This window comes from Aristolochia californica, unplaced genomic scaffold, assembly GCF_029961685.1.
Source record: "Aristolochia californica isolate CCGP_79_NKW_82.1479 unplaced genomic scaffold, dmAriCali1.0.hap1 SCAF_10, whole genome shotgun sequence".
Taxonomy (NCBI): Eukaryota; Viridiplantae; Streptophyta; class Magnoliopsida; order Piperales; family Aristolochiaceae; genus Aristolochia; species Aristolochia californica.
In genome coordinates, this window is record NW_027181771.1 from 32287048 (window position 1) to 32314558 (window position 27511).

Here is a 27511-nt window from a genome sequence, read left to right on the forward strand (position 1 = left end):
AAGGACCATCTGTTTTTATTTGTGCAGATAGACTGATCCAAATGATCAAGGGCTTGTGGTTTTCTTGGTCTTCTTTTTTGAAGGTAAAAAATTACAATTTGATCAAATTATCAGATGAAGTAGAGCAGGTTGACCATGTTCTGTTGGCTGAAACAATCCAGTTTTTTTTTCCAGGAAGGAGCCTTTTCTTTGGGCTAATTATTTACATATTTCTTGAATATGGTATAAATAATTACACTCCCCTTCAGTATCTAATGAACTTCGTTTTGGAGAAAAGCTACCTATAAAGCTTTGTAACATAATCAGCAAGACCATCATGCCCGTACTGAATTTGGCCCTTCACAGGAACTGATGTTCTGATTCTTTCATGAATGAGCTTATTCTGTTTAGTGTTTAATGTGGGTGTGTGTACACATGTGAGGGCAATTTTCTATGTGATAAAGGTACGTAATACCTTAGGTGAGTATAAATTATTATCAAAAAACTGGAAAAGATAGTGTACAAGGTATTCTTTTCTTTCCTTTTCACAGACAAATTCTCCTGGGTGAAGAGCTCTTTTATTTGCACGACATTGGGAGGCTTACGTACTCCAAAACCTGATAGCCGCCCCTGATTCGGATGCACGGAGCCAGAGATTGGTTTCAAAGTTTAAACACTTGAGAACTGCAGTGCTTGGTTTGCGCAATGAGGAGTTGGAATGACTTCAGCAATTTTGTAGTGAACAAGTCCACAAGAAGTGGATAAATCCTGAAGCTTAGTTCGGAATAGTTGATTAGATTTTATTTTATATCATAACATTTACATCCCTAGACACAGTGCATAGACAGCAGGACTCTTCGATAAAATGCTTCTACATGCTCATGGAACGAGTCACTCCTGCTATGTAGTACCAAATGACAATTCTCTTCATGGACAAATTGGGTTGTCTTTTCACTTGAATGGGTTTTAAGCAGATGATCAAGATGATCAATTCACCTGACTCAACCACCTGCAGGCTATGCCTACTTGACTACTCAGCTGCAACATGGTCCATTTTAGGCCATCTTAGGTAGGGGTGACATCGAGCCAAGCTCGAACCTATATATGTTTGAACTTAGCTTGATCTGAATACTTTGAATTTGAGCTTAACCTCAAGCCAAAAATTGGAATCGAACTCAAACCCAAAAATTTTAACCAAGTTTGAGCTTGAGCTGAGCTGGGTTCAAGCTCTAACCAACATTTAAAACTATAACAATAAAAAATTAAAAAAATAAATAAAGAAAATATTATGATGAACTTAGTACCATTGAACTACAAGCTATCACAGAGGAGTCCAAGACTTTGCAATGAAGCATACTAATGTCTAATAACCAACTTAATAGAACTAAAAGAAATAGCAAATACTTCTATCAATAGTATTTATTCCATTGGCAAACAACAACATTAGATGTTGAAGGACCCAAAAGGTCTGAACTATCGATCGTCTTTAAAGTTTGAGATAAATAAGAGCAACTATCAACCAACTAAAGAGGGAATTGATGAAAACAATTAGAGTAAAGGCTATTTTTGTAAAAAAATCTATGCTAACGAATCAGCTCACAAGTTAACAAGCAGAGCTAGACTTGTTATACTTAACGAGCCTTATTTCAAGTTTGAGCTCGAGTCGAGCTTTTTTCGAGCAGAGATCGAACGGTTTGCGAACCGATTAGGCTTGGTGCCATCCTACCAAACCATTTTTTTTTTTTTTTTTTTTTTTTTTTTTTTTTTACTATTTCTCATTTAACAATTACAATAACCATTTTTCCACATCCACCAAACTAATGGACCAGTTTCCATCAAGAAGCCACGAGTCAAAACAGGTATAATAGTTGAACTTTCACTAAAGTAGAAAATCAACATTAGGATATGCAAAAGAGAAAGGGGCTTAAAAATTGTATGATGTATTCACCAAAGGGATAAGACAGTAAGAGATCATGATGTCAAAGATTCAACTAGGGTCAAAAAGTGTTTAAAAATCCCTGAGTGCTCAACAGCTGTGACATGAACACAATTCAACAACATGAAGGATTTGATAGTTGAATCATAAATAGCACCAGGTTTTCACAGCCAAGCTCATTTCGGAACATGTATAGATACATCAGCAAAACTGACTTGGAGGGATTTGAAACAGCAGAATATAAAAGCATACGACTATACATAATAAAACTTCATTTTAGAATATTATAAATTTGATCTTCTTCTCTGAGCTTGCATGATGAACTTACGTTCATTCGTCACACTATGCCATCATTGAGATTGAATAACTGTTCCTATTCCACCTGAAATTCTCTGTGAATTTGTGAAACTTCACATGCATGCAATAGATAAATAGAGAGCTATAGAGAGAGAGAGAGAGAGAGAGAGAGAGAGAGTACCACAATATTGCACTTCAACTTCTTGTCATCAGGATTACAAAGAGTAACCTAAACATTTGACTGTCTGAATTGCTGACAAGTGGTTTATTAACTGTTAAATATCGTTGCTTCACTATTTGTGAGCCACTAATTCATGTTCGAACATCTCTATGTTTGCCTTCTTTCAGAACCACCTAGTCATAGATCAAAGAGAGGTCTTGGGGGGTGGAGGGATAGGAAAGGCATCTGTTAACCTCCTTTCATGATACAAATCTTTTCCCTCAGTTTCATCAATCATCATCCAATGTTAATTTTGTCAAATGAAGTTTATACTTTTTGTAAGTACAATCTCCACCATATTTTGACAAACTTACAGCCAAATATGCACCACAGCTCAAAAATTCTCTGATCAAATTCATACTTTTTCATCTAAACTGAAAAGCATTAGCAAATTAATATATTTTATACTTTTTAAAGCTTAAATCATGGGAATCATATTTTGCACTAGCAATTACAAGAAACTCTCTCTTAAGACACAATAGTCAATCTCTGGTTAATTATGCTCACTTTATGGAAACCACCATATGGACACGGTCTCAAAGATTATATAGAACATGAATCTTATCCTAATATCAATCCCATTTCTCATCATTCTCAAAAGCACACACACACATCCCACAGAGTCAAGAACCCAACAGGATTATCAACAAGAAGTATTTCTGGAAGATGCCAAGGACAAGTACATGAGGGATATCTTAAAGCACTGCCTTTTATACAAAATCAATCAAATCATTAGAGTTAAGTACATTGGTATTTCTTTGACCTCATTGTATCCAGCTTCTGGTTTGGTACACAAAGTATCATTACTTTTTATCATTTTCTCGTAGATCACTGCATCTCCAGGATGGAATGATTAGGATGGGAATGCAAAGACAAACTTGTCAAAGCAAATAAGAATTTGAAAATTACATACAACTGAGAAATCTACAGAAAACCAACTAAATCGTTTTAAATTTGCACTAATGAAGTGAAGTTCCTATACATCAAACCAGCCAACTGGACAAAATGAATAGCCTGTTCGATTAGACTATGTTAATACAACTTGTAAATTTTTGCTCCCTATACAAGATAAACTCAACGTCATTCTACACAACCTATGCCTTTTTCAAAGTATTCACCACTCCTTATTGTGGTAAAATAGCTTCTTCTTCCTAAAACTTTCTCCTAACTATTTTGGGGTCTACTACATGCATCCTCCTCCCATGTTCTGTTTTATCATTTTCTAACTCCCTTCCAGATGTTAAAGATAATGACACATGAGATTATTATTCATGTAGTTATGAGTCGTTGGGTTCAGTCATGTTACATGGTGCGACCAGACTGAGTTTCAGTCAACATGGATGATCCACACCCCCATGACCCCTTTACCCTTTGTTTTAGATAAAAGGACAAACCGTAGAGATGATAAGTTTGTAGGGCAATCATCCCAAACCACATAAATATATCGTGCATAGTTTCTGTGCTTTCTTGTTCGTTTGATCCTTTTCATTTAGCTTGGCCTTCTACAAATTTTCCCTGTATAACAAAATATGATAACAAATTTACACATCAAATTATGATTCAAGACATATTTGTGTTAAAAATCAGAGATAAACCAACACATTCTACGATAATGCAAGACATTTGATTGGTAATCAGAAATATCAGATGCTTCAAAACGAAATTTGGAAGTTGCAGAAAAAACTATGAGAAGTCCAACTAAACTTGAACCTATGAATCACAATTAAGTATTTATTTTCCTTGTTATTAGAACTTAGAACTTGTCTCCACATTGATCGTATGATGAATGGGCAAGTCTGAAAATTGCAATGAAATTACAACAACAATTGAGTCGAAAACTACAAGACTCAGGAATAAGGCCAAGGTATCCGGTCCCCAGAGAAAAAATGGGGCAACTATCTTATGAATAAAAAATGCAGCATCAATCTACCGGTTCGGCCGTCCAGTAAGTATGAAAAACAAAATTAGCGACTGAGCTTCTACATACCCAGTCAATCAAATTCCTCTGTTTTTCTCCTCCTCTTGCTGCCGCTCTGCCTCAAGTATGGCCTTATTCTTCTCTATCGCCGCTGCGACCTCCTTGGGCATGTACTTCTCGTCGTGTTTCGCGAGCACCTCTATTGCAGCCAAATAACAGTCTCCACTTCTCGCCTTCTCCGAGACCGCCCTTCCGGACGACTTAAATTGCTCATCACCCTCCTTCGGCAGAGGCTTCACCAAACCTTCAACCACCACTGAGTGTCCCTCACGGAACAGGTCAGGCAACGAACCCTCATACTTGACCAGAATATCGTTAATCAAATCAGTCACCACAAATTCCATTTCGGGCGATGAGGCAGGCTGGACGATGGATCCCTCTAGGACGAGTCCACCAACTCGGAGCCGGTTCTTGGACGGATTGGTCCGAAATTTCTCAAGCGCGTCCGTGGGAGTGACATAAAAGACCATCTGATCTTGGAAATTGGCGAGGACGATGACAATGAAACCAGCTACACAGCTGAAAGTCAGGGCGTAGGTCCAGAGCCTGCGATTCTGGAGCTGCCTGGCGCGCGCGCCGATGTTCTGACCTTTGCGGACTGGTGGACGACGGAGAGTCGAGACGTAACGGAGGCCTGACATGGAGAAGGGGAGCTCGGAGACGGAGGATATAGGCAAAGGAGAGACCCACGGGGTAGATTCGTGTACAACAGAGGCAAAGATGGAGGGAGATCGCTGGAGCCGGGGGAGGCGGGAAAGGAAGGCGGCGGCGGCCATGGATGATCCGAGTAGAAATGTCGTCCTAGACGCCATAGAGATCAATGGCAAATCAAATCAGGGGTGCCAAGGTAATGGAAAAATAGGGTTCCGCAGATGAGAAACTATGGAAGGAGAGATGAATCTCCAAGCCGCCTTGAAGCTTCCAGTCAGGGAAGACAGGAAGAGCAAAAATAACGAAGAAAATTTGGAGTTCGCTTGCGCTGAAAGTCGTGGAGTTTATTAATAAAATACTCAGATTTAAAAGGTATTTTTTATTAATAAAATATTATAAATAAGTAAAAATAATAATTAAATATTAAAAATAAAATACCTAAGAAAAAATGTGCTTAATTAAATTGTTACTTTTATAATATCTAAATTCTTACTCTTAAATTAGTAATTAAATATAATATTAAATTTTATAAATTAATATAAATAAATAAAGAGGGTAAGAATACTTTGATACTTTTATAAGATGGTTTTATTTTAATATTTAATAAAATAAGATAGATTTTAGATTTATCTAAATTAATAAAATAAATAAAAAATATTTATTTAATTGATCATAAAAATAGAATACCTAAACAAAAATGTTTACTTTTATAATGTCGAATGCTTAATCAAATTATTACTTTTACGATATCTAAATTTTCACTCTTATGTTAGTAATTAAATATACTATTAAAAGATGAATTTATATAAATAAATAAAATATTTTGTTATATAAAAATACATAATTCATATATTTTCTTTGTAAAAAGTAAAAGAAAGCGAGAAAGGAGAAGGTTGAGAGGAAGACACTAGGACAGGGGTTTGAGCATGGCGAGAAAGGATCAAGGCAAGAGAAAAAACCAAAGGAGCGAGTGGAATGATATCAATTGAGCTCAAAGAAGGAAAGAGGGATGAAAGCTGCTCTAGCTTGGATGGAAGAACTTCTCTATACCATCTTTGCTTCCATTACACTTACTCTACTACCTCCATCTTCGCCTCGAGAGGAGTAGCATCTAGGCCTCATACTCCACAAATCTTTACTTTTTGTCATAGGTTGACATCAGGTGTACATTTGTATTTTGGTGTTGTGAATCTTTTTGTAATAATTCGATTAATATCTCTATTGTAATCATATTCTAATATTATAAGACTAATGTCTACATTTGTGCTTATATTGCATGTTAGTTTTTTTATGGTTGATAAAAAGGAGGAGAAAGTGTAAAGCATATATTAAGGGGGAGTCATTAAAATGAATAGGAGTTCTTAGCATAATCGACAATTATATGCATAGATAAAATGAGTAATATACCTTGCATGAACAAGTAAGGGTTTTTCATTTTCCATATGCTATGTTTTGTCATCATAAAAAAAAGGGAAATCGTTGACCTAGGTTGATTGTCCAGGTTTTTATGATAACCAAACATAAGGTAAGTGAATATGTTCGCAATTCAAAGTATTTCAAGATATTACCTTCAAGTGACACAATTATAAGGTTTATGAGGAAGAACCAACAAATTCACACAAAAGACTTCGAGCTAAATAAAAGATCTAGTCATGCACCTATGAGGAAGATTAAAGAATCGAAGACCTAGAGTCGAAGTCAATTAAAAAAACTCAAAATTCTAGCTCTATAAGAGGATAGCTAACCAATTTCCAATTCATAGGTAAAAGTATGTTTTGGAGCATTAAGACATAATGTTTTCTAAAACCATATTTTTGATATTCAACAAATAAAAACATCAGGGGGTTCAATTGATTAGCCAGTGGAAACATATGATCGATCAACCTCCTTGTTTAACTTTTTGTACGTGTCTATGGATTGAAAGCTTGAAATCTCATTGTACGGGCTATATTTGCAAAAGAAGGTGTACATTTCTTTTCTTTTTTTGTATTTTTAATTTTATTTTAAGAGATTTTCTAAAGCCTTGATTCTAGAAGGAGAGTGCATAGTAGAGTTAGATCTAATTGTAAGGAAATCTCTTTAAAAGAGATTGGGATCAGGTAATTGGCTTAAAGAGAGCTAAAATCTCTTTTATAATTTTGCATAGTAGAGCAAAATAGTGATTTTTCTCGAGCAAAGGTTATTGTACAGTGATTACTGCTAAGGGAATGATAACATCAAATTTTAGCCTTCTTTTGATTGTGTGCATGTACTTACATTTTTAATTACTTGCTTTAGTTGAACTCCAAGTACTTGAATTTTAATTTTTATACTCAATCATCCTCTCCTCCCCCTTGAGATACCACTTAGGCTAACAAAAAGGAGAATCAACACTTATACTTCAAACAAAAGAAGGCACATAATGCAATACAATACTTCCAAATCTAGTGTCTAAATTTAAAGAAAATAATTACACTCATCAAATCAATAAAATAATGAGAATGACTAGTTTTGACAAAAGAAAAGCGGGAAACCATTTGAAAATTTTCAAGACTATAAATAAAATAAACAATCATGGAAGCACACGCCTTACATGGAGTACCATCTGTCTCGAGAGCATGCTCTATCCAGATCAACTCCTCTTCACATTCGGCATGCAGAGGATCCCATCCACCATGGCTAACTTCGGGCCATAGCTCTTGACTATGAACACCACCTATCTCCACATTGGTATGATATTGTCCACTTTGGCCCTAAACCCTCATGGATTTGCTCTTGGGCTTTACCCCAAAAGGCCTCATACCAATGGAGATAGTGTCCACACTTTTATATCCAAGATCCTCTCCACTTCTAACCAATGTGGGACTTTGGTTGTATAACCAACAGAAATATTTTGCCAGAGTTCATAAAGTACTAACCTTATTAAAGAGGTATGCAAAAGCAAATAAAACAACTACATATGACAATTTACTGGGACTAGAGGAGGAAACTTGAAGAAGTGTCTAAAAAAACAGAATACCTTGCTTAGATATTATTGTAGGTAACAAAACAAGAAACTTTTCTAAAATAGAAAATAACATAAACTTCAAATTTAATTAGGAAGCTTATAGAATTATTTTTGCAAAAAGAACCCATTTTGGTAGAGACTTGCACTACTATAGTTTGAAAACAAAATGGAGGTTTGGGAAAACAAAAATACCAACTCAAAAAGAGAAGGAAAAATCAGACTTAAATTTTGGATTTTTCGCATGCAACAAACTTTCAACATGACCTTTAATTCTTCTGTTATCGATATCCCTCTCTAGAAAAATTGAATTGAAAAACGGTTTACTGGGTTAGAACATAAACTCATAGATATTTCTTTTGACATATAATTCTCTATATAAAGTCTTAATCTTAATGGCACAAATCATCCCACAAATTAAAGTTTTTTGTTGCCATTTGAAACATTCTTGTCTTCTTGGTAATTGGGAAGAAATTCTTTATTTTTGTGAGATTAATTATTCTTTCTCCCAACTTTGGTTGTAATTTACGAGATTAATTATTTTTTAAGTCATAAAAGCTTTAAATATTAAGTAAAATTATAAACCTATCCTTTTATTGTTTTTGAACTTATCATTCTATATAGGGGCGGGTACCAGTAGGGGTGGCATCAAGCCGAGTCGAGCCCGAACCTGCCTATGTTCGAGCCGAGCATCGAGCCGAATCTCGTCTTGAGCCTAAAATTGTTATCGAGCTCGAGCCCAAAAATTTTAACCGAGTTCGAACCGAGCTTGAGCTTCAACATATATTTAATTTTTTTTTTTAAATATATAATAAATTGTATATAAAATTATACATATATTTTACATAAAATTGGGTACGACCTCTACATAAAATTGGGCATAACCTATATATATATATAATACATGTATAAGATTGGGTATGATCTCTACTTAAAATTGAGCATAATCTATGTATATAGTACTTATATAAAATTCGGCACGACCTCTACTTAAAATTGGGCATAATCTATATACATAATACTTGCATCAACACTCCATAAAATTGTCTATACATTCCATAAATGCTCCATGAAATTGTTTATACACTCCATAAAATTGTCTAAACACTCCATACAATGCATAACATTATGAATAAATTCCATACAATAATCAAACATAACAAAATTAAATGAAATATCACTATCAATTTACAATCACCCAAATCAAAACTATAAATCCTTTAAATAAATTCCTATTACTATTAGAGAGTCACTAGAAAATTACAAGAAATATTTTAAATTTTTTTAGGAAAGTTAAATGGATCTCTTATTACCTTTTCTAAGGAAATAAATAATAATTAATAATTAATCTAATATATTATTATACTTATTGATAAATTTTTAATCAAATAAAATGTTAAACACAAAATTGCTATGAAAATTGCCTCATGCTAAAAGGATTATATCATCAACTATCAAATACTTATTCAAAAATTTTCTATACGGTTCTCTAGCCCATCTTGGCAAGAAAATCTTACTTGGAAAATTATATGATTTTTTAACAAGAATTTATAATTAGAAAAATATTTTCAAAAAAAATGAGGCGCTAATTGTCCCTATATTTCTATTAAATTTTTTTTTCAACATTTATTGAAAAAACCACTAATAGTCTCTAGAAACGTATTTCTACTAAAATATTTTTTCAATTTCTTCAAGAGCCATGAGGAAGGGACAAAAAGTTTTTTTTCCCTTGTTTATGATCTCACACGTAGGGGTGGCTTCGAATAAATTATATATAAAATTATGCATACATTTTAAAAAAATAATGATAGGGGAGGTTCGGGATTGAATTTCAATAATAGATTAAAATGCACCAGTATTAATTTTTTTTACTCCAATTGTTATCTAGCTTGTTTTGTAATTTTTGAATCTGGCTATAAATTTACTATGGCCTCCTTAGTGCCCCTAGATGAAAATTTATATTCTAGGAAAAACTAGAAATATTTTCCTATGATACATATTCCCAAAAAAACCTTTAAATAAAATCCTATTACTATTAGTGACTTATTAGAAAATTACAAGAAATATGTTAAAATTTTCTTAGGAAAGTTAAATGGACCTTTTATTGCCTCTTCTAGGAATATAAATAAAAATTAATAATCAATCAAATATATTATTATACTTATCGATAAAATTTTAATCAAATAAAATGTCAAACACAAAATTGCAATGAAGTATTACAACATCAACTGTTATATACTTATTCAAAAAATTTCTATACAGTTTTCTATCCCATTTTGGTAGGAAAATCTCACTTAGAAAATTATATGATTTTTAATAAGAATTTTTAATTAGAAAAATGTTTAAAAAAAACATGAGACATCATAGAAACTTATTTCTATAAAATGTATTTTTAATTTTTTCGAGAGCTATGAGGAAGGAGAGTTTAAGGATTTTTTTTTTTTTACTTTATGATATCGCACGTGCGAAATCATCTTCGCGCGGGGGAGGGGGGAGATTATTTCTCCCCTGAACTTACTGGTTCAGGTTTTCCGTCGAGACGACGCGGAGGGAAGGGGGTTACGACATTGGGGAGGACCTGTTGTCGGGGATGACGGCGGTGAGGGAAGCGACAATGACGAAAGCGGCAAGGGAAGCGGCAGTGATGGAAGCGGCGATGACGGAAACAGAGGCGACGACGAGGAGGGGAAGAAATTGAACGGACGGCCACAGAGGCGGCCGACGAGCAGCTGTCGACGGCAGTAGAGGCGGCGACAATAGCCGATGGGAGGGGCTCCCCCCCCCTCTAGCTCACGCTCACGATCCCCCGATCCTGACCCGATACCAATCCCGACTCACCTCGAGCCGGCTCGCGAGCTGACGAATCGAACCTGGCTTCGATCGAGCTTGGCTCGTTAAGGTAAACGAGCCGATTTTAGAGCTCGAGCTCGATAGATAACGAATCGAACCGAGCCGAACTCGAGCCGCTCACAAGCCAGCTCGGTTCGTAGCCACCCCTAGGTACCGTACCGGTTAAGATTAAACGCGAAATCTGGCTCAACCCAAAAACCTAGGATTGGGCTTTTTTCCTCATCCAACAGGGCGGGGACAAGGTTGAGTAAAAAAACCTATAAGGTTGGGGGTGTGGAAATGTTTTACCAAATCTAACTTGATCCTCACTTTAACCTACCTAATTAACTTATATATTATTTTTAATAATAATATTTATTTATTTATTTTTAAATAAAAGAAAACAATTTTAATTTTTTGGGAGATTCTTATTATTTGTTTATTAACTATAATAATTTTTATATAGATTAATTTTTAAAAAAAAGTTTTATAATACTAGATGAGTGGTAGATTGCACCACATATCGAAGCAGGGATGGATTAGGGTTAAAAGGACAAGGTAGGGCCAAGGTTGCAAAATGAATATTGGGTTAAGGTTAGGGTTTTAGGTTTTTTCGGGTCAAGTTTGGATTTTCAAAAATCTGAAACCTAACCAATGTCCACCCCTATTTCTATCCCTCTCTATCTTTGTCGATAGAAATGAAGTAATAGGGAAAAAGAAAGTCTCCCACTTTCTCTATTGCATAAAGATATGGAGGTGAGGGAGGACCTCCTCCAGCCTCTTGAGGCCTTAGTTGTAGGGTTTAAGAGGAGAAGTAAGAAGAGGAAGAGGAGGTTGAGCCCCTTGTTTGTGAAAGGAGGCCAAGAGAGGGTTTCTTCGCCTTCCAACATTTATTTAACTAAATATAGAATTAAATTATTTTAAATTAAAGTATAAATACTTAGTAATTTGTAAAAAACAAAAATATCTCTTTTGTTTTATTTTTCAAATTTAAAAAAATATCTCGCCGTTAGTTGAAAGGATAGAAGATAGCAACCGTTCTTCACTGGGGAGCCGTAAGAGCGTGGCGTTTCCATAAGAGGAAGCTCAAATCGGTGCTGTAAGCCTGTAACTGTACGCTTCGTGACACCTCATAGTGAGTTTCAAGCCTTTCCATCCCTCTGCCATCTGGATAATTTACCTCATAAACATTTACTAACATTTACTCGTCAAGATTCGTCTCAATCCTTACCCTTTAGACTCGGTTCTCCTTTTACTGTTTCTTCTACCATTTGGGCTTTGAAGTCTACCTCTGAATGAATGAGTTCTATAAATAGCCACCATCTTCGTCACTCTCCTGCAATTCGTTTTTCTGATTCTTAGAGAGAGATTTCTGTAGCCAAAAGCCATGGACGTCGATCTTACGCCGAAATCAGCACAGAAGTGTTTTGGGAGCGATGGAGGGTCTTATTACTCCTGGTCTAACTCCGACTTACCAATGCTCGGCCATGCGAAGATCGGCGCTGCTAAGCTCGCTCTGGCGAAGAACGGTCTCGCTCTCCCCAGTTACTCTGATTCTGCCAAGATCGCTTATGTTTTACAAGGTAAATTACGTTGCGTGCATTGACTATTATAATCTTCAGTTAAACAGTTTTTAGTGATTCTGAACTTATATATTCTGTTCTCTCTGTCGTTTTTCTCTCCATTTCGATCGGAACTTGTGTTGTTTCTTTGGTGGGTTTATGGATATTTTTCATTTTAATTGTACAGCGCATCGATGAAGCTTTTGTTCATGGTGTACATCCTATCTCGAAATTGTTATATTGAACTTCCGATTTCTCTGGTTTCAATTTACAAATCCGTTGTATGTTTCTGTTAATGATGATAACTTTTGTGATTTGCGAATAGGAAAGGGAAGGGCTGGCATTGTAATGCCAGAGGCCTCTAAGGAGAAGGTGATCGGAATCAAGAAAGGCGATGCTTTGGCCCTGCCATTTGGAGTGACGACATGGTGGTTCAACAATGAGGACACTGAACTCATCGTCCTCTTTTTGGGCGACACCTCCAAAGGCCATAAAGTCGGAGAGTTCACCAACTTCTTCCTGACAGGCGCCACCGGACTCTTCACCGGCTTCACCCCTGAATTTGTCGGTCGAGCATGGGACCTGGACGAGGGGCAGGTAGAGAAATTTGTAAAGAGCCAAACAGCTAGCGGTATCGTGAAACTCAAGGATGGTACTCCGATGCCTGAGCCGAAAGATGACAGAAAAGGGATTGTTCTTAACTGTGAAGAAGCTCCATTGGACGTTGATATCCCAAAGGCCGGATGTGTGGTTGTGTTGAATACCCAGAACTTACCCATGATCAAAGAGGTTGAATTAGGTGCCGATCTTGTTAGAATCCAAGGGCATGCTATGTGCTCCCCGGGATTTTCCTGTGATTCAGCTTACCAGGTGACTTATATTGTTCGCGGGAGTGGCCGAGTTCAGGTGGTTGGGCCTGATGGTAAGCGCGCTCTGGAGACCCATCTCAAGGCCGGGAACTTGTTCATTGTCCCCAGGTTCTTCGTCGTCTCCAAAATTTCTGATTCAGATGGAATGGATTGGTTCTCCATCATCACTACTCCCAAGTAAGTTCTTTTTCCTCTTCGGATTCAGATTCTCTTTTTAGCGCAGGTTTGTTTAATGGTTGAATTTTTTTTGTTGCGTTGCAGCCCTATGTTCAGTCACCTGGCAGGAAGGACTGGGGTTTGGAAGGCTCTGTCTCCCCAACTTCTTCAAGCAGCCTTCAATGTCTCGCCGGACCTGGAGAAGGTGTTCACTTCAAAGCGTCTAAAGGATGAAATTTTCTTCGCTCCGGCCAAGTGAGTGGCGAGGATCGCATAGCAGGGGCCTCAGTATATCGGCTCGAGCGAATAAGATCAGAGTTGACTGTCGTGAACCCTTGAATTCCAGAAAATAAAATTATGCTCTTTAGTTAAATTTTACATGGTTTTGATGTTTTGTCAAGGTATCCATCTCAATTTAAAATAGAAGAAGTGATTCTCGGAAACAGAACAAGGGATTGTGCTTATTCCTCTTCCCTAGTTGCTAGACTGCATAAGCCAGTCCTGTCTATAAAACCTTCCCCACGCATCCATGGCAGGCCTCAGTCTTACACTTTTTGCTGCATTTCCACTTTGGAATCGACTCTGGGTCTAGTATTAATCGATTTGCAAAGACCAGTTGCAGCATTCATCTGCAGGCTCTCACCCTCTTGAATCTTTGACGTCTTTTAATTATATTGCATATTAAACACGATGATCGTCCTATCTTAATCAACTATCATCCATCAAGCATTTCAAATGGTTCTTCGTGGAATGAGTTACTATTCCTCCGAGATTTTCGAAGTTCCCTTAATTCTATAAGAGATGTAATCAAGGTTCTGGTTTAAACCGCCGGTTTTTAGCACTAATGCGACTTATACAAATTACAAACTGTTATTTATTGAGAACGAGTTAGAAGAAAGTAGTAAAACTATTTTGGCTTCCAAGACAACACTTTCCGGTTCAGATAAAGCTTTACCTTAGGTTAGGTTGAGATACCTTAAAAAATAACCCACATCTTCTTCTTCTGATCCCTCGCTGCAAATCCCCTCCTCTTTTGGATATCTTACAGTCTTTCTGTGATACTTTCATTCAGGACAATTCTCCTTTCTTTTGCTCTATTTCTCTCCTGGATTCTGCTTTTTTCTGCATTTTTCTCTCCGTAAACCGACAATTTTATGGAAACCCAATGTATAGCTGATTTTCCTCAGTCGAATATGGACAAACCTCCTAGAAAAAGGCCCAGATTGACATGGGATTGGGATGTGCCTCCTCCTCTTCCGCCGTCGCTTCCTACAAAGGTAGTAGTGCCTTTTGGTATTCGTTTAATGTCCTACAATTTTTTTAGGTATTTCAATTTCCTTAACGATCTTTAATCTCTTTCTGTTTATGGGACATATTAGTTTCCCTTATGTTACTCATCTTTGTTTATAACTTTTTGTTTATTGTAAATTTTGATTGAAAACTTTGTTCTTGTACTTTATGCCTTTCCTGTATTCATTACGCTTGATTTTCAATTATTGCTCATTAACAGAATATTTCAATTATTTCCCCTAAATGCTTGATGCATGATGCGAAATCTTACTCTCTTTGCATCTCCTTCACTCCGTTGGTTTACCCTTGAATGTAACATAGAGGTGTTTTGGTTGTGCAAATCTTGTAATTCTGATTTTATTGTCACCGTTGAACTTTAAGGGTTAGGGAGGTAAATGGGTCACAATCAGACAGAGTAAAGGTTTTCCGTTGCCTGTTCTTGTTGCTCTATACTTATTCTGCTACAATTTCTAATTACCCTATGCTTTTTACGTTGCCTGTTTGATTTGGAACTGGTAAGGGGTGTCCATTACCCATTTATTTACCCTATTGTGTACAGGTGAAGGGATAAGCATTCGAATAAATGGATAAATGAAGATTTTAAAATCTTCATTTATCCATACAGCCCTAGAAAACAACATTAGAAGTTATATAAACCTATAAAAAACTTAACAAAATTTATAATTAACTAATATTTAGGTAAGTCTCCTACAAAATCTAATTGTCTACCTTTATACTGAAGAAAATAACTAAACCATCTGTTTATGGGAGAGAATTCAGCCTTACTTTTAAAAAATAAATGTTTAATCGGGTGCAAGAAACCATTTAGCCTTATCGATTTCATTTCATTAACTGTATAGGATGTAAATGGGCAAACATCTAATAACAGTTTAGGGGTAAATGGATAACTTAAGGGAGTCCTTGAATGGATAAGCAATTTTGATTCATATCCTATCATAATCAGACAGGTGCAGTGGTTGAAGTGGCAGTCACGTAAAATTGCCATCCGTGATGGGCATATCTTCTACTTTAGATGTCTTAATTTATTTGAGTTTTTGTAGTTGGCATGGATGACTTTGTTGTTGCTCTTCATTTTTTAAATATCCTAAAATTTGATTTCTTTTGTGCCTTTATCCAAGTAATGTTATAAAACCTGGATTGGACTGGCCGATTGAACCAGGCTCAGTTCTGCTCTGGTCTCTCATCCGAGTCAAGAGTTGTGTAATACCTCGATTGGGTCAAAACCCATTCGCCCTGGTTGGTTTGCCAGTTCAGCTGGTCAACTGGTTGACTGTGCCTGGTCAGTTTGGTCACCTGTCGCACAGAGAAATTCTCCCTGTGTAACACTTTTTATATAAGATTGGCTCCAAGAACCTGTCTTGTCTTAGGCCTATGTTTCATCTTAGCGTAGTTTGACATAGTTGACAACAAAACTTTTTCACTCAATATCCTTACTTCTTAGTCTTTGTGAAACAGTACAGAAATTGTGTGTGTGTTTTTTTCATGACATCTATTTGGAGTATTCAGTTGTTTATTGCATGAAATCTTTGTAGTTCTGGAAATGAGAGAAAATCTTGGGCTTTGCAGCAACCATAACCTGTCTTTCACTATGATAGTGTAGGCTGCTCCACAAAAATACTTTGCACAAGAATTTGGGGGTGGGATGGTTGCAAATGCTCATATTTATTACAAGGGAGTGGTTCGTCATACATCACCACCTTGCAGAGCAGATGATAAAGATGGCCATTACGTGTTTGCACTTGGAGAAAACTTATCGCCTTGCTGTAAGTATATCTTATCATGGCTTCTTGGTGAACAATCAAGGTGATTTCTTTTAACATCGAGTGCTTCTAACTTGGGATTACCATTAAATTGGCTTCTTGTATCCACTTATATGTTTCTGATACATGTGGCCTGGTCTTGGTTCTTTTGGCCTTTTTTTTTGTCTTTTGCTTGGAAAAAAAATCTGCATAACATATACTCTATTTATAGTTGTTATACTCTTCCGCTTCAGTTTGGTTGTTATTTGACCGGTTTGACAAACTCATTAAAGGAGCATTCTTCCATCTTGATTATCAATCTTGTTGACGTTTTCTTCTTTCTATTCTTGGGTTTATCTGTTGCTGACTAGGTTGGGTTTTTCTTTATGCGGAGGTATGTGTTCTTTATGCTTGGTTCTTCAACACTTGAGCTTGCTGATATTATATCTTTTTCTCTCTCAAAAAAAAAAAATCTTTGCAAGTATTATTTATTATATTTGCATCATGCTTATGTGTTTCATCAATTCATGAGGTCTGAGTACTTATATTTTGATTGCTACTATTTTCAGATAGGATCCTCAGCAAAATGGGTGAAGGTCAGTAGTTTGTGACTTTTACTTTGTTCTTTAATCTTCTAAATCAGCTTTTCATTCTTATACTGGTTTTGCTTGTGAGGCATTACAGTTCATATCCTTGATAACAGTTTATGTGCTTCATTTCTCACAGATTTTTGGTCAATTTCTTGTGTAGGGACATTTGGGCAGGTGCTCGATTGCTGGGACATGGAAAGGAAAGAAGCAGTGGCTGTAAAAGTCATTCGCTCAACTAACAAGTATCGTGATGCTGCTATGATTGAGATTGATGTGCTTCAGAGGCTTGCACGACATGATCTAGGTAGCTCTTGGTAAGTGTCTTGTTTTCTTCTTCTTCTTTTCCTTATTGTCTGTAGAAGCTTAAGAGAACTCCATATAAGTGGTTTTATTCTTTGCAGTTGTGTTCAAATACGGAATTGGTTTGACTATCGTAATCATATTTGTATTGTAAGTATATATTGGTGCCTGTCATTTAATCAATTTGTGATGCGGAGCTTTCCCACCATTGCCTGAAATATTATGCGGCTTAAAACTTGGGGTGGATTTGAAATGGTTTTCAATAGGTATTTGAAAAGCTTGGACCAAGCTTATACGATTTTCTTCGGAAAAACAGCTATCGTGCATTTCCCATTGATCTAGTTCGTGATCTTGGCAGACAACTTTTGGAGTCTGTAGCATGTGTGTGGACAATCTGGCACCGATCTTTTTCCTTGCATATTAATCTAGTTGTGCAGCTCCTGCAATTAATTAACTGCTGGTCGCAAGGCTCTGTAAAGAATAATTGCGTCAGGTTGAGAGCTTGCGCAAAATCTTAGTCATTCATAACATCATGAGCCTGAACCTTATCTAATTTCTGTGTGAAGAACGGAGGAGGATCCATGGAGCTGACCTAGCATATAGTTAGGATAAAGCTGTGATAATGATTATGATAATACATGTTGCCCAGGTGTTTTGTTTGGAAAATGATGATTGGGCACCGGAATTTTCCGTTTATGCATCTCTCATCTTAGTTAATTGCTTCTTTTAAATCAATCTAACTTCATAGAAAGTTACAGAATGTAATATGTTACAAAAGTTTGAGTTTAAACTATTCTTGATATTATATTTTTACTTATTTCAGTTATGCATGACTTGCGGCTTATACACACTGATCTGAAGCCAGAAAACATTCTCCTTGTTTCTTCAGAATGTATCAGGGTTCCTGATTACAAGGTATCATCTGCCATCTCTGTTTGCTCTGTGTTGCCACAATCATCAAGTGTTCTATCTTATTGGCATGGTTAGAACAGAGAGGGAGGATGATTATCTATTTTTGGGGTTTGTGGACTCTCTCTCTCTGTCTCACTTCTTGTGTTTAAAGAAAAAACTGTAACTGTTCCTGTTTTTGTTATTGTGATAGTTTGTATCTAGATCATCTAAGGATGGTGCTTACTACAAGTGTCTTCCAAAATCTAGCTCTATTAAGCTTATTGATTTTCGGAGTACAACTTTTGAGCATCAAGATCATACCTATGTGGTGTCCACTCGCCATTACCTCGCTCCTGAGGTCATTCTTGGTAAAGTAGATTCTTGGTCCTAGGAATTGCTAGTTGGTTGTCATTATGGTCTGGAATTGATAACCGACGGTGTTTTCCTTTTCTTATAATGATAGGGCTTGGATGGAACTACTCTTGCGATTTATGGAGTGTGGGTTGCATACTAGTTGAACTCTGTTCTGTGAGTCCTACAAAGCAGATTATGTCATTGAAAGATCTTTTCTTTTTCGACCCAAATAATATTATTCGTAATAATGAAAATTATGTGGATCTGTGCCTGGGGGAGGTCTAGGTGCTATCGGTGCATGCTGAATGACTGCTATTGGATCTTAATTTGATTATCAAGAATTCACTAAAAAAATTGATTATCAAGAAGGATCTGTTTTAAAAACTTAATTGTTATAAGATGAGTTACATTTACATTTATTTTTGCATTTGGCTATGCCTGTGGTTAGCTAGCTCATCGTTGGAAATGTTTTTCTTGGATCAATAGGGTGAGGCTCTTTTTCAAACCCATGAAAACTTGGAGCATCTAGCTATGATGGAGTGGGTATTAGGTCCACTACCCAAACATATGGTGCACAGGGCTGAGTAAGCGTCAAGTGGCACTCACTATTGTTGGCTACTCTTTTGCAGTGAATTTCCTATGGTTTTGATGGTAAATTTTTTCCATCCTTCCAACAGTCGTCGTTCTGAAAAGTACTTCAAGCGTGGGATGAGATTAGATTGGCCTGATGGTGCCACTTCGAGAGAAAGCATGAAGGCAGTTTGGAAGTTACCCCGCCTACAGGTCACTCTTTTAACAAAAACCATTTGCAATTCTTAGGTGCATATGGCTTGTGGGCGTGATTATTTTGTTATTCAATCACGTTTGGATTTGCATTTCAGAACCTGGTAATGCAGCTTGTCGATCATTCCGCTGGAGACTTGATTGATTTGTTGCAAGGACTCCTTGAGTATGATCCGGATGAGCGACTGAAGGCACGAGAAGCTCTCAGACATCCTATTGTCACTTGAAACACAAGAACAGCCTACTCGTCATCGTGATTGTTTTGTTTTTTATTATGATGCGATTGAGCGACTGAAGGCTCGGGAAGCTCTGACACGCGGACTGCTTGCCCATCACCGTGACTGCATTTGGCCATGGTCTTGCTTCTGAGTTTAATGGGTAAGGAAGAAACTGGAAGAATGTCCAAGAACACAAGTCTGGCCGGTTATAGATGTTGAGATGGAAGGTTACTTCTGTTAAAACCTACAGGCGAATGCCATTGAGATTGTTGTGAAGGAACCGATGCGTTGTTCTCTACCTCTTGCCCACAAGCCTCATTTCCTGCATGGATGAATAGAAGAAATCGGATATTAAAAAAATCAAAACAGAGAAGCAGCTTGTTCATTATCTGATTCATGTGAAGTTTGTGATCTATAGAGATGATAAAAAAAAATAAAAAAAATCTGATGAAACCATTTTGCTGTCAAAAACTTTTCTGTGGAAAAACGCTTATGCTGTAAATGAATTCTTGAATGAACATTAATCGTAGTTTGAGTTACAATTTTTAACTTATAAAAATATAAAGAGATTACATACTCTCTTTAAGCCATGTATAATCTCCAATTATACAAATGGATTTTTACCCAAGAGATTCAATACAAACTAGATTTCGGGCTCATAGCTTTAAGGTACTAAAAAACCTCTAACAAAGTAGGTATAAAATAAAAAATAATAAAAATAAACTTACAACTAAATATGAGATAGCCCTTTTTCCAAGTAAGATACAAGCCTCCAAAACTTTAAGCAGGAGAGATGAAATGTGTAGGAGTTCAATGAAACTTTAAATGCAAAGAATGCAAAGAATGAAAAGAGAGATGGGAAGATTTGGTCAATTTTTAGGTTTTTCTCTTCTAAAGGGTAAAACCAGAATGTGATACTCAGAAATAATTTTCAAGAGGTTTGATAAACCAATGTAAGCACAACTTTTTTTCCTCTACGAGTTTGGGGAGCTTATTTGTAAGCTTCCCAGCCAAATTAGATATTTTTTGCTCATTACCAAAAAACTACAAAAAGTATTGATCAATCAACCTTGTATAACAACTGTTTTTTTCTCTATGCCTTTTGACCTATTAAGGCACCAATCAACATGTTTTCAACCTTCCTAAAAAACTCGTTGTTCAATCAACCCAATTTGATTGATTGATCATACTTTATAAAACTAGCTACGTAGAGTTTTGTATGATCGATCATGCTTTGTAGGTTATGCCAGACTACATTTTAGATGATCGATCAAGCCCATGTAGGGTTGATCGATCAAGCTACATGCTAGTGCATTATTGTAACATTTAAGCATGATGTAAGCTATTTTAAGGGATTTACCATTTTAAAATATTTATATGTATTTGGCCAAAATATGATTTTGAAATATTTCATGCCCTAAAGCTCCAAAGCTCTTGTGTAAATTGGGATTGAGATTTGGTTGAATGTCCTTGTATATGGCTAGAGTTATTGAGATCATCTTGTAGGTGTTTCCTCAAGATGACTTGACACTTCTTATGGCTTGAGGTCTTGTGATGAATTTATTGATACTTTTGCATAGACCACGAATCCGTGTCTTTGGAAGGAATTGCATCTGAAATGTTTAATTTACAATCATTAGTGCATTAGCTTAAATTTTCTTGTAGTCAAAATGTGGATGACGGTCAACCTAGGTCAACAAGATTTAGGCGATAAATAATGCTCTCTCAACTTCTTTCTTTATTTTCTCTCATCTCCTATTTGGTTAGACCACTGTTGTCATTGGCTAGTTCAACCTAATTGAACCAAAATTGGAACCGATTTTGGTTCTCACATACGGAAACAATTTTTGGCTTTAAATATGAATACTTGACTGGTTAGTCTAGTCTGAACTTGAATTAGACCAACTAGTTTTGGACCGGTTTAATCATTTTCTTTTAAAGAAATTGTCAAGAAAATTTTACAGGATTCAAAACCATGACCAAGCACTTATGTAGAAAATAATAATAACTTTTATTTTAAAATATCTAAAACCTTAAAAGTATTAAATTGTAATATATTTTACAAATATTAAAAATTCTTTTTAAAAAAAGGTACTTGAATCATATTTATCTTAAATACTCATTTATTTAGAGGGCAGATCCAATACGAAAAACCATTTATTTTTATTTTTATTCTATTTAATAATGATAAACTCAATCAATATAAATATAATATTTTTTATTCTAATTTAATAAATTTATTTAAACATAGCTATATTTGATACCAAGATGCTTACACTTAATATTCCAATCACATGCTTTAGTTATTAAAAAATCCTAATTTATTATTTATTATTATTTTGTAACATAGACCTATGTAGTCCCATGCATAATACCTATCGAATTTTAATAATATAGGTATTATATTTCCTGAATATTCCTCTCTCATAATCTCAGACTATGGCCCACCTTGATGGACAATCCAACGGGTGATGGCTAACGCGAGTGATGAACTGCATGCAACACGACTCTTTTTAAACCACAAATCAGGCCCTTACAAATGTGTGCGTATCTGGACACAGAGGGTCCTTGACATCTGTCTCTGTCGCGATCGCCGCCCTCCCTGGTTCCGATTTCGGAGGCGCCTAGCGAGTTGCGCCTCCTACAGATACAAAAGCCAGCAAAATAACACCGAAAACGAGCCCCAATTTTTGCCCACAGAAAAAATTATCACACGCGTATCCATTGCAGGAAGGTCGTATCTCTTTAAAAAGATTAAGAAAAAAACCCTCCAGAGAATGTTACAGAGGGGACGGCGTATCGGAATCTGGGGTCATTTCCTGCTACCCGAAGCTTTGCTTGGTATATACGTTTTTTGAGCTTCTGAAGCGGGGACTCTGTATACTCTCGACGATTTTATAAGTTTCGGATTGTCTCTCATTGGGGTCCTCTCTCTGTTAGAGGGGAAAATGGAGGATCCGGAGCGGCTTGCCGGGGGTTCCGAAGATTCGGAGCTTCTCTTGCCGGAGTCCGGTAGCGAGCGGTCATGGAGGTTGAACTTCGACGGCTTCCAGAGGACGGAGCGTAAGGAGAAACCGCGCGGGCTTCATGACTGTCTTGGTGTTTTAGGTAGTCAGCTTGCTGTCGTACTACTATCTCCATTTTTTTTTTTTGGCTTTCCTTGTTTAGTTTATTGCTGTTTGAAGCTTGTTTCTTTGTTTAGATGAGTTGATGCTGACGATACCTTTTGTTTAACAAATCATCTTCTCTTCGTGCGCACGCCCTTTAGTTTTTTTGTCATTCTGTTTTTTTTTTTTTTTTTTTTTTGCCAGTACCTGATTCTTTTTTTGTCGTTTTCGTTTTAAGTGTATTGGTTTTTTTTTTTTTTTCCTGGAAATCCAAATGATTTGTAGTAGGAGGTGTACGTCTGTTTTCTTTTTCTTTTTTCTGTATTTTTGTGGACATTTTCATTTTTGATTTATCTGTTCCTGTGTTTTGTTCACTAATATGTTTGTTGTCCCGGGAAAGTTTAAAGAAGTCAAACTAACGGTTGTTGTAATTATAAAAGGACTGCATTTGTAGAATCTGCTTGACTTGTTTCATTTTAAGCTCTGTTTTTTGTTTTCGCACTCTGGACCTTCTTCAGTTGACTTATTTGAACTTGTTGGGCTTCTGTCAAGATCAGTCTTTGCGCATAAAAGGACCAGATGGCTGATATTTTTTCTGTAATGTGATTTTCCTGAGGTGGCTTGCTATGCATCTACATGATTGTTATAGAAGTTCATTTCTGAAAAGTAATTATAGCTCTGATAGTGTGTCTGTTGTGAAGTGATAAGAGTAGAAATTGCACAGGAAGGTCAATGTTCAAAGAGAGTCTGTCTAACTATGGAGCTTTGTGACTTAATGTTTATATAGATTGAAGTGATTTAGTGATTACATTGACTGAAGATACATCATACAAGGCTTAAATGGTTGCCAAATGTGCAGCTTATGCACAAATCAGAATATGCCAAGGAATTTGGGTTGAATTGGTGAATTTTCTTCACAGAGTAGTTAATTCCATATAATTTGCATCGATCTTTGTTTCCTGAAAGAAGAGTGTTTTGTTGTTAAACACATGCATCATGTGTTGTTTTTTTTAAAAAAAAAAGAAAAAGAAAGAAAGAAAGAATATTTGCATCCTTGAAAAATGTAATTGAACATTATTTATCTTTAATAGTGTATTTGAGGTGATTGCATGTCCAGAGGTTTATTCAGATCATTATTATTTTATCTCAAATGTACTGATGGTTTAGGTACAGAAGACGTTGTGGCTGAGTACTACCAACAACAGGGGGAAATGTTGGAAGGATTCACGGAGATGGATACCTTAACTGAACGTGGTTTTCTTCCTGGAATGTCAAAAGTGTGTGGTTGTGCTTGTCTGTTATTACTTAGTATGTTTAAAATGCTTTAATTTGACTTATGAATGTGCTGCACTGAATTACTTGCAGGAAGAACGTGAAAGAACTGCTAAGAGTGAGACAATGGCCATTAGGATATCAAATGTAGCAAATATGATCCTTTTTGCTGCAAAAGTATATGCATCCATTAGAAGTGGATCCCTTGCTATCATTGCATCCACATTGGATTCACTTCTCGATCTGTTCTCAGGTTTTATTCTATGGTTTACTGCCTTCTCCATGCAGACTCCAAACCCATACCAGTATCCTATTGGGAAAAAACGCATGCAGCCACTGGTCTACCCTTCTATCTCTCTTCTTTTCTTTTTATATCTATAGGAGCATATTCTATGTAGAAAATGAAGCTTGTTTCTTATGATATCTGTCTTTTAGATTACCCTGCTTTTGAGTCCTTTTCATGAACTTTATAATTTGAGTTTTATCTCCCCTCATTTATTACTTGTCGGTTTCTGAACTCCCTGGTACTATACCATACTTCTCCAAAGATTTGCTTTGGATTCTTGATAACAAATTTAGCATGGTTCAAGTTTATTTAAAAAAAAAAAAAAAAACAGACCATGGCCTTCTCTATACTGGAACTTTGGCTAAGTTTCTGCCCTTTATTTTGTCTTCTGGGCCGGGCTTGATAAGAATAATGATTGTTTGATGTCAGATTGAAGGATTTGAATTGCAGTTTGAACATTTAAGTTAGCAGATGATTGTGGAAACTTTGGGTTCATCAGAAACATGGACATAAAGTGGCCACTGTAGTGTCTAAGCAGGGGTACTTGTATTAGAAATGTCATAGTTCAGCTTTAAAAATTGTATTAAGGGCAAAATTGGAACGTCTATACCTTGCTCATGACTTGGTCTAAAAAAAGTATGAGAAAGTATAGAAAGTGTTGCCGTTGATATGAGTATATGATGTGGACGATATTGGTCTCTTATGTTTTACTAAGTTATGCAATTTCACCTCTTTTTTATATGAAGAAACTCACTTCTTCTTTTTGCATTTGTTTTTTCAATCCATGGCATCCCCAATGGCAATGATACTGAAATGAGTATTTCTCTCTTGGTTATTTGAAAAGGGCAATAACTTTATCAAGAAGGAAGATTACCTGGAGGGAAAATTGACAATTTGGATGTTAATAATATCATATAAAAAATTCAGGAGTATAATTCTTCTGTTAAACTGACATCTTAATGTAAAAAATGTTTGCAGGGGATCCTCGTTTTTGCTTCTGTTATGGCAACCTTGGGTCTACAAATAATTTTGGAGTCAGTTCGTACACTTTTGTCTGATGTAAGTGAACATTCTCTCCGTCGATGAATTTAATAGTGGCAAACTTAGTGAAGCACTTCTAGGGTGTTACCATTCATGAAAGAATAACTTCTTTTTATATGCTTGAACTGTATTTGGTTAATTCAATGCAGGATAATGAATTTGAACTGACTAAGGAGCAAGAAAAATGGGTGGTTGGCATAATGCTGTCAGTGACACTGGTAAAGCTTGCGCTGGTTGTTTATTGCCGCTCTTTCACTAATGAGATTGTCAAAGCTTATGCACAAGATCACTTCTTTGATGTGGTTACCAACCTTATTGGACTTGTTGCTGCTCTGCTTGCAAAGTACATAAAGGACTGGATCGATCCTGTTGGTGCAATCATTGTAAGTTATATAGTTCTTAATTAATATCCAAAAACCAATTATATTCCTTGTTCTTTTCATTGAGTTATTCTGTTATAATCTAGAGATTTTTATTCCATTTGGCATCAATTTGTCATTTGAAGGCCCATGCTCTGCTAGCTTTATTTCCTACCTCTCCCGACTGATAATTGCCTTTATCGCTTCTGCTTTAGCTGGCTCTGTACACCATACGAACATGGTCGACAACAGTACTGGAGAATGTAAACTCTCTGGCAGGCCGAGCTGCAGCACCAGAGTATCTTCAGAAGCTTACGTATCTCTGCTGGAACCATCACGAGGCAATTAAGCACATCGATACAGTTCGAGCTTATACATTTGGTTCCCACTACTTTGTGGAGGTTGACATTGTCTTGGCCTCAGACATGCCACTTAGAGAGGCCCACGACATTGGGGAGGAATTACAAGAGAAGCTTGAGCTCTTGCCTGAGATAGAACGTGCTTTTGTTCATCTTGACTATGAGTATATGCACAAGCCTGAACATGCACAAGCTCACTTGTAGAAGCAGACAAAACGTAAGCAGTTTATGTTCTCAGGCATTCTTCAGGTAAACTGAATGCTAATTAAAGTTAATGTTCCATAGCTGGAACAAGAATTGTCGCAAATGAGAGCTCTCAGTGGATTGCATCTTAAATCTGAAGACCCCTTTTGTTCATCTTCCAAGACTTTTTTAAAGGGAACAACAGACCCTACAACATCAAAGATTGAAGCTTCGCCACCTGCAGAACAGGTTGGGGGAAAAACCGTGTGGAACTCAAAATGGGGTTCGAATCTAGACGTGGCAGGAAATCTCCCTTTTTCAGTTGTGAAGATTCAGATATTAAATGACTACATAAACCTCTCTATCCATTGCATTGAAGCATAGGAACATAATTAAACAATATAATATGATATTAAGAGGTAGAATTGGACAAATAATTACCAAATACCCTTTGCTCATATGTCTTCATAAAAATAATGTTAGGAATTAGACGTTTTAATTCTAAATTAAGTACGAAAAAGCACAACAAGATTTATATAGGTTTGCCTCAAAGTGAGAGTATATCTTATTTTTCGTCGTTGTAGTAGTTCACTATGAAGATGAAATAGTTTACAAGAGAAATCGCGTACGTATAGGTGTTTCTCTCCAACCTCTCGGGTTGTAAATGTTCCTCGAATATAAAACCCTAATTCTTTCATAAAATGATGAAATCTTAGGAGAAAAGAAAATAAATAGATACTTAGAGAGAAATTTTAATCATTAAAATTTAAAAATATTACTAATTTTTTTTTCTTTTTTCTTTTTCATGTGTATCCAAACAAGAAAAATTATATTTCTCTTCCATTTTCTTTCTCATTTTTTGTGGGCATCCAAACAACAGGAAAAAAACTTTTTTTTTTCTCTCTTCTCTTTCTTTTCTTTTCTCTCCACTTTATGTTTTCCAAACACAACCTTAGGGTATTAAAATTGGATGGTTAAAATGTTATAGTTAGCAATCATATAGTAGTCTTCAGGTTCCTTCTAACATACCTCTATAAGTTCACTAGGCAACCTGTTGGAACCCATTGTGACCATCTAACCATATACCTCACACTAAAAACCAATTGTAACTATAAATTTGTCTAGATTAAACATATTTCTGTAAGCCATAATAAAATAATTGCTACTTCAATTGGGTATAGATTGAAGTAATTTGTTACAAGGTAATTTTCAAATACGACCCTCTTAGATGTCATATTTTTTTTTAAATATAATAAAC

At 36.1% G+C, this 27511-nt stretch overlaps 4 protein-coding genes across 4 annotated transcripts; 3 read left to right on the plus strand and 1 right to left on the minus strand.

The window, feature by feature from the left end:
• Positions 1–3327: 3327 nt before the first annotated feature.
• On the minus strand, positions 3328–5367 carry LOC137942492 (cytochrome c-type biogenesis protein CcmE homolog, mitochondrial). Its single transcript, XM_068788172.1, has 2 exons — positions 4420–5367; positions 3328–3947 (listed from the first exon to the last, which is right to left on the minus strand). Exon 1 carries the CDS (start codon positions 5220–5222, stop codon positions 4428–4430), a length of 795 nt encoding a protein of 264 aa, XP_068644273.1. The 5' UTR covers positions 5223–5367; the 3' UTR covers positions 3328–3947; positions 4420–4427.
• A 6788-nt stretch (positions 5368–12155) lies between these two features.
• Positions 12156–13973, plus strand: LOC137936515 (11S globulin seed storage protein Ana o 2.0101-like). The gene is made up of 3 exons (XM_068781240.1): positions 12156–12456; positions 12761–13481; positions 13566–13973. The coding sequence occupies exons 1-3, from the start codon at positions 12261–12263 to the stop codon at positions 13717–13719; spliced, it is 1071 nt and encodes a 356-aa protein (XP_068637341.1). The 5' UTR covers positions 12156–12260; the 3' UTR covers positions 13720–13973.
• Positions 13974–14420: 447 nt separating this feature from the next.
• On the plus strand, positions 14421–20121 carry LOC137936505 (serine/threonine-protein kinase AFC1-like). Its single transcript, XM_068781228.1, has 12 exons — positions 14421–14737; positions 16372–16534; positions 17080–17106; positions 17261–17414; positions 17502–17550; positions 17667–17781; positions 18224–18315; positions 18503–18659; positions 18755–18819; positions 19132–19229; positions 19323–19428; positions 19527–20121. Exons 1-12 carry the CDS (start codon positions 14615–14617, stop codon positions 19653–19655), a joined length of 1278 nt encoding a protein of 425 aa, XP_068637329.1. The 5' UTR covers positions 14421–14614; the 3' UTR covers positions 19656–20121.
• Positions 20122–22216: 2095 nt separating this feature from the next.
• LOC137936542 (metal tolerance protein 5-like) lies at positions 22217–26427 on the plus strand. Its single transcript, XM_068781283.1, has 6 exons — positions 22217–22754; positions 23921–24030; positions 24119–24364; positions 25290–25370; positions 25502–25735; positions 25927–26427. The coding sequence occupies exons 1-6, from the start codon at positions 22595–22597 to the stop codon at positions 26272–26274; spliced, it is 1179 nt and encodes a 392-aa protein (XP_068637384.1). The 5' UTR covers positions 22217–22594; the 3' UTR covers positions 26275–26427.
• The last annotated feature ends 1084 nt before the right edge of the window (positions 26428–27511 follow it).

Coding starts and splice junctions, on each gene's coding strand:
- LOC137942492 (XM_068788172.1), bottom strand. CDS start 5,222: ATGGCGTCTAGGACGACATTTCTACTCGGATCATCCATGGCCGCCGCC.
- LOC137936515 (XM_068781240.1), top strand. CDS start 12,261: ATGGACGTCGATCTTACGCCGAAATCAGCACAGAAGTGTTTTGGGAGC. Junction 12,457..12,760: donor GATCGCTTATGTTTTACAAG/GTAAATTACGTT, acceptor ATTTGCGAATAG/GAAAGGGAAGGGCTGGCATT. Junction 13,482..13,565: donor TCCATCATCACTACTCCCAA/GTAAGTTCTTTT, acceptor GTTGCGTTGCAG/CCCTATGTTCAGTCACCTGG.
- LOC137936505 (XM_068781228.1), top strand. CDS start 14,615: ATGGAAACCCAATGTATAGCTGATTTTCCTCAGTCGAATATGGACAAA. Junction 17,415..17,501: donor CATGATCTAGGTAGCTCTTG/GTAAGTGTCTTG, acceptor TATTCTTTGCAG/TTGTGTTCAAATACGGAATT. Junction 19,429..19,526: donor GGAAGTTACCCCGCCTACAG/GTCACTCTTTTA, acceptor TTTGCATTTCAG/AACCTGGTAATGCAGCTTGT.
- LOC137936542 (XM_068781283.1), top strand. CDS start 22,595: ATGGAGGATCCGGAGCGGCTTGCCGGGGGTTCCGAAGATTCGGAGCTT. Junction 24,365..25,289: donor AAAAACGCATGCAGCCACTG/GTCTACCCTTCT, acceptor AAATGTTTGCAG/GGGATCCTCGTTTTTGCTTC. Junction 25,736..25,926: donor ATCCTGTTGGTGCAATCATT/GTAAGTTATATA, acceptor CTTCTGCTTTAG/CTGGCTCTGTACACCATACG.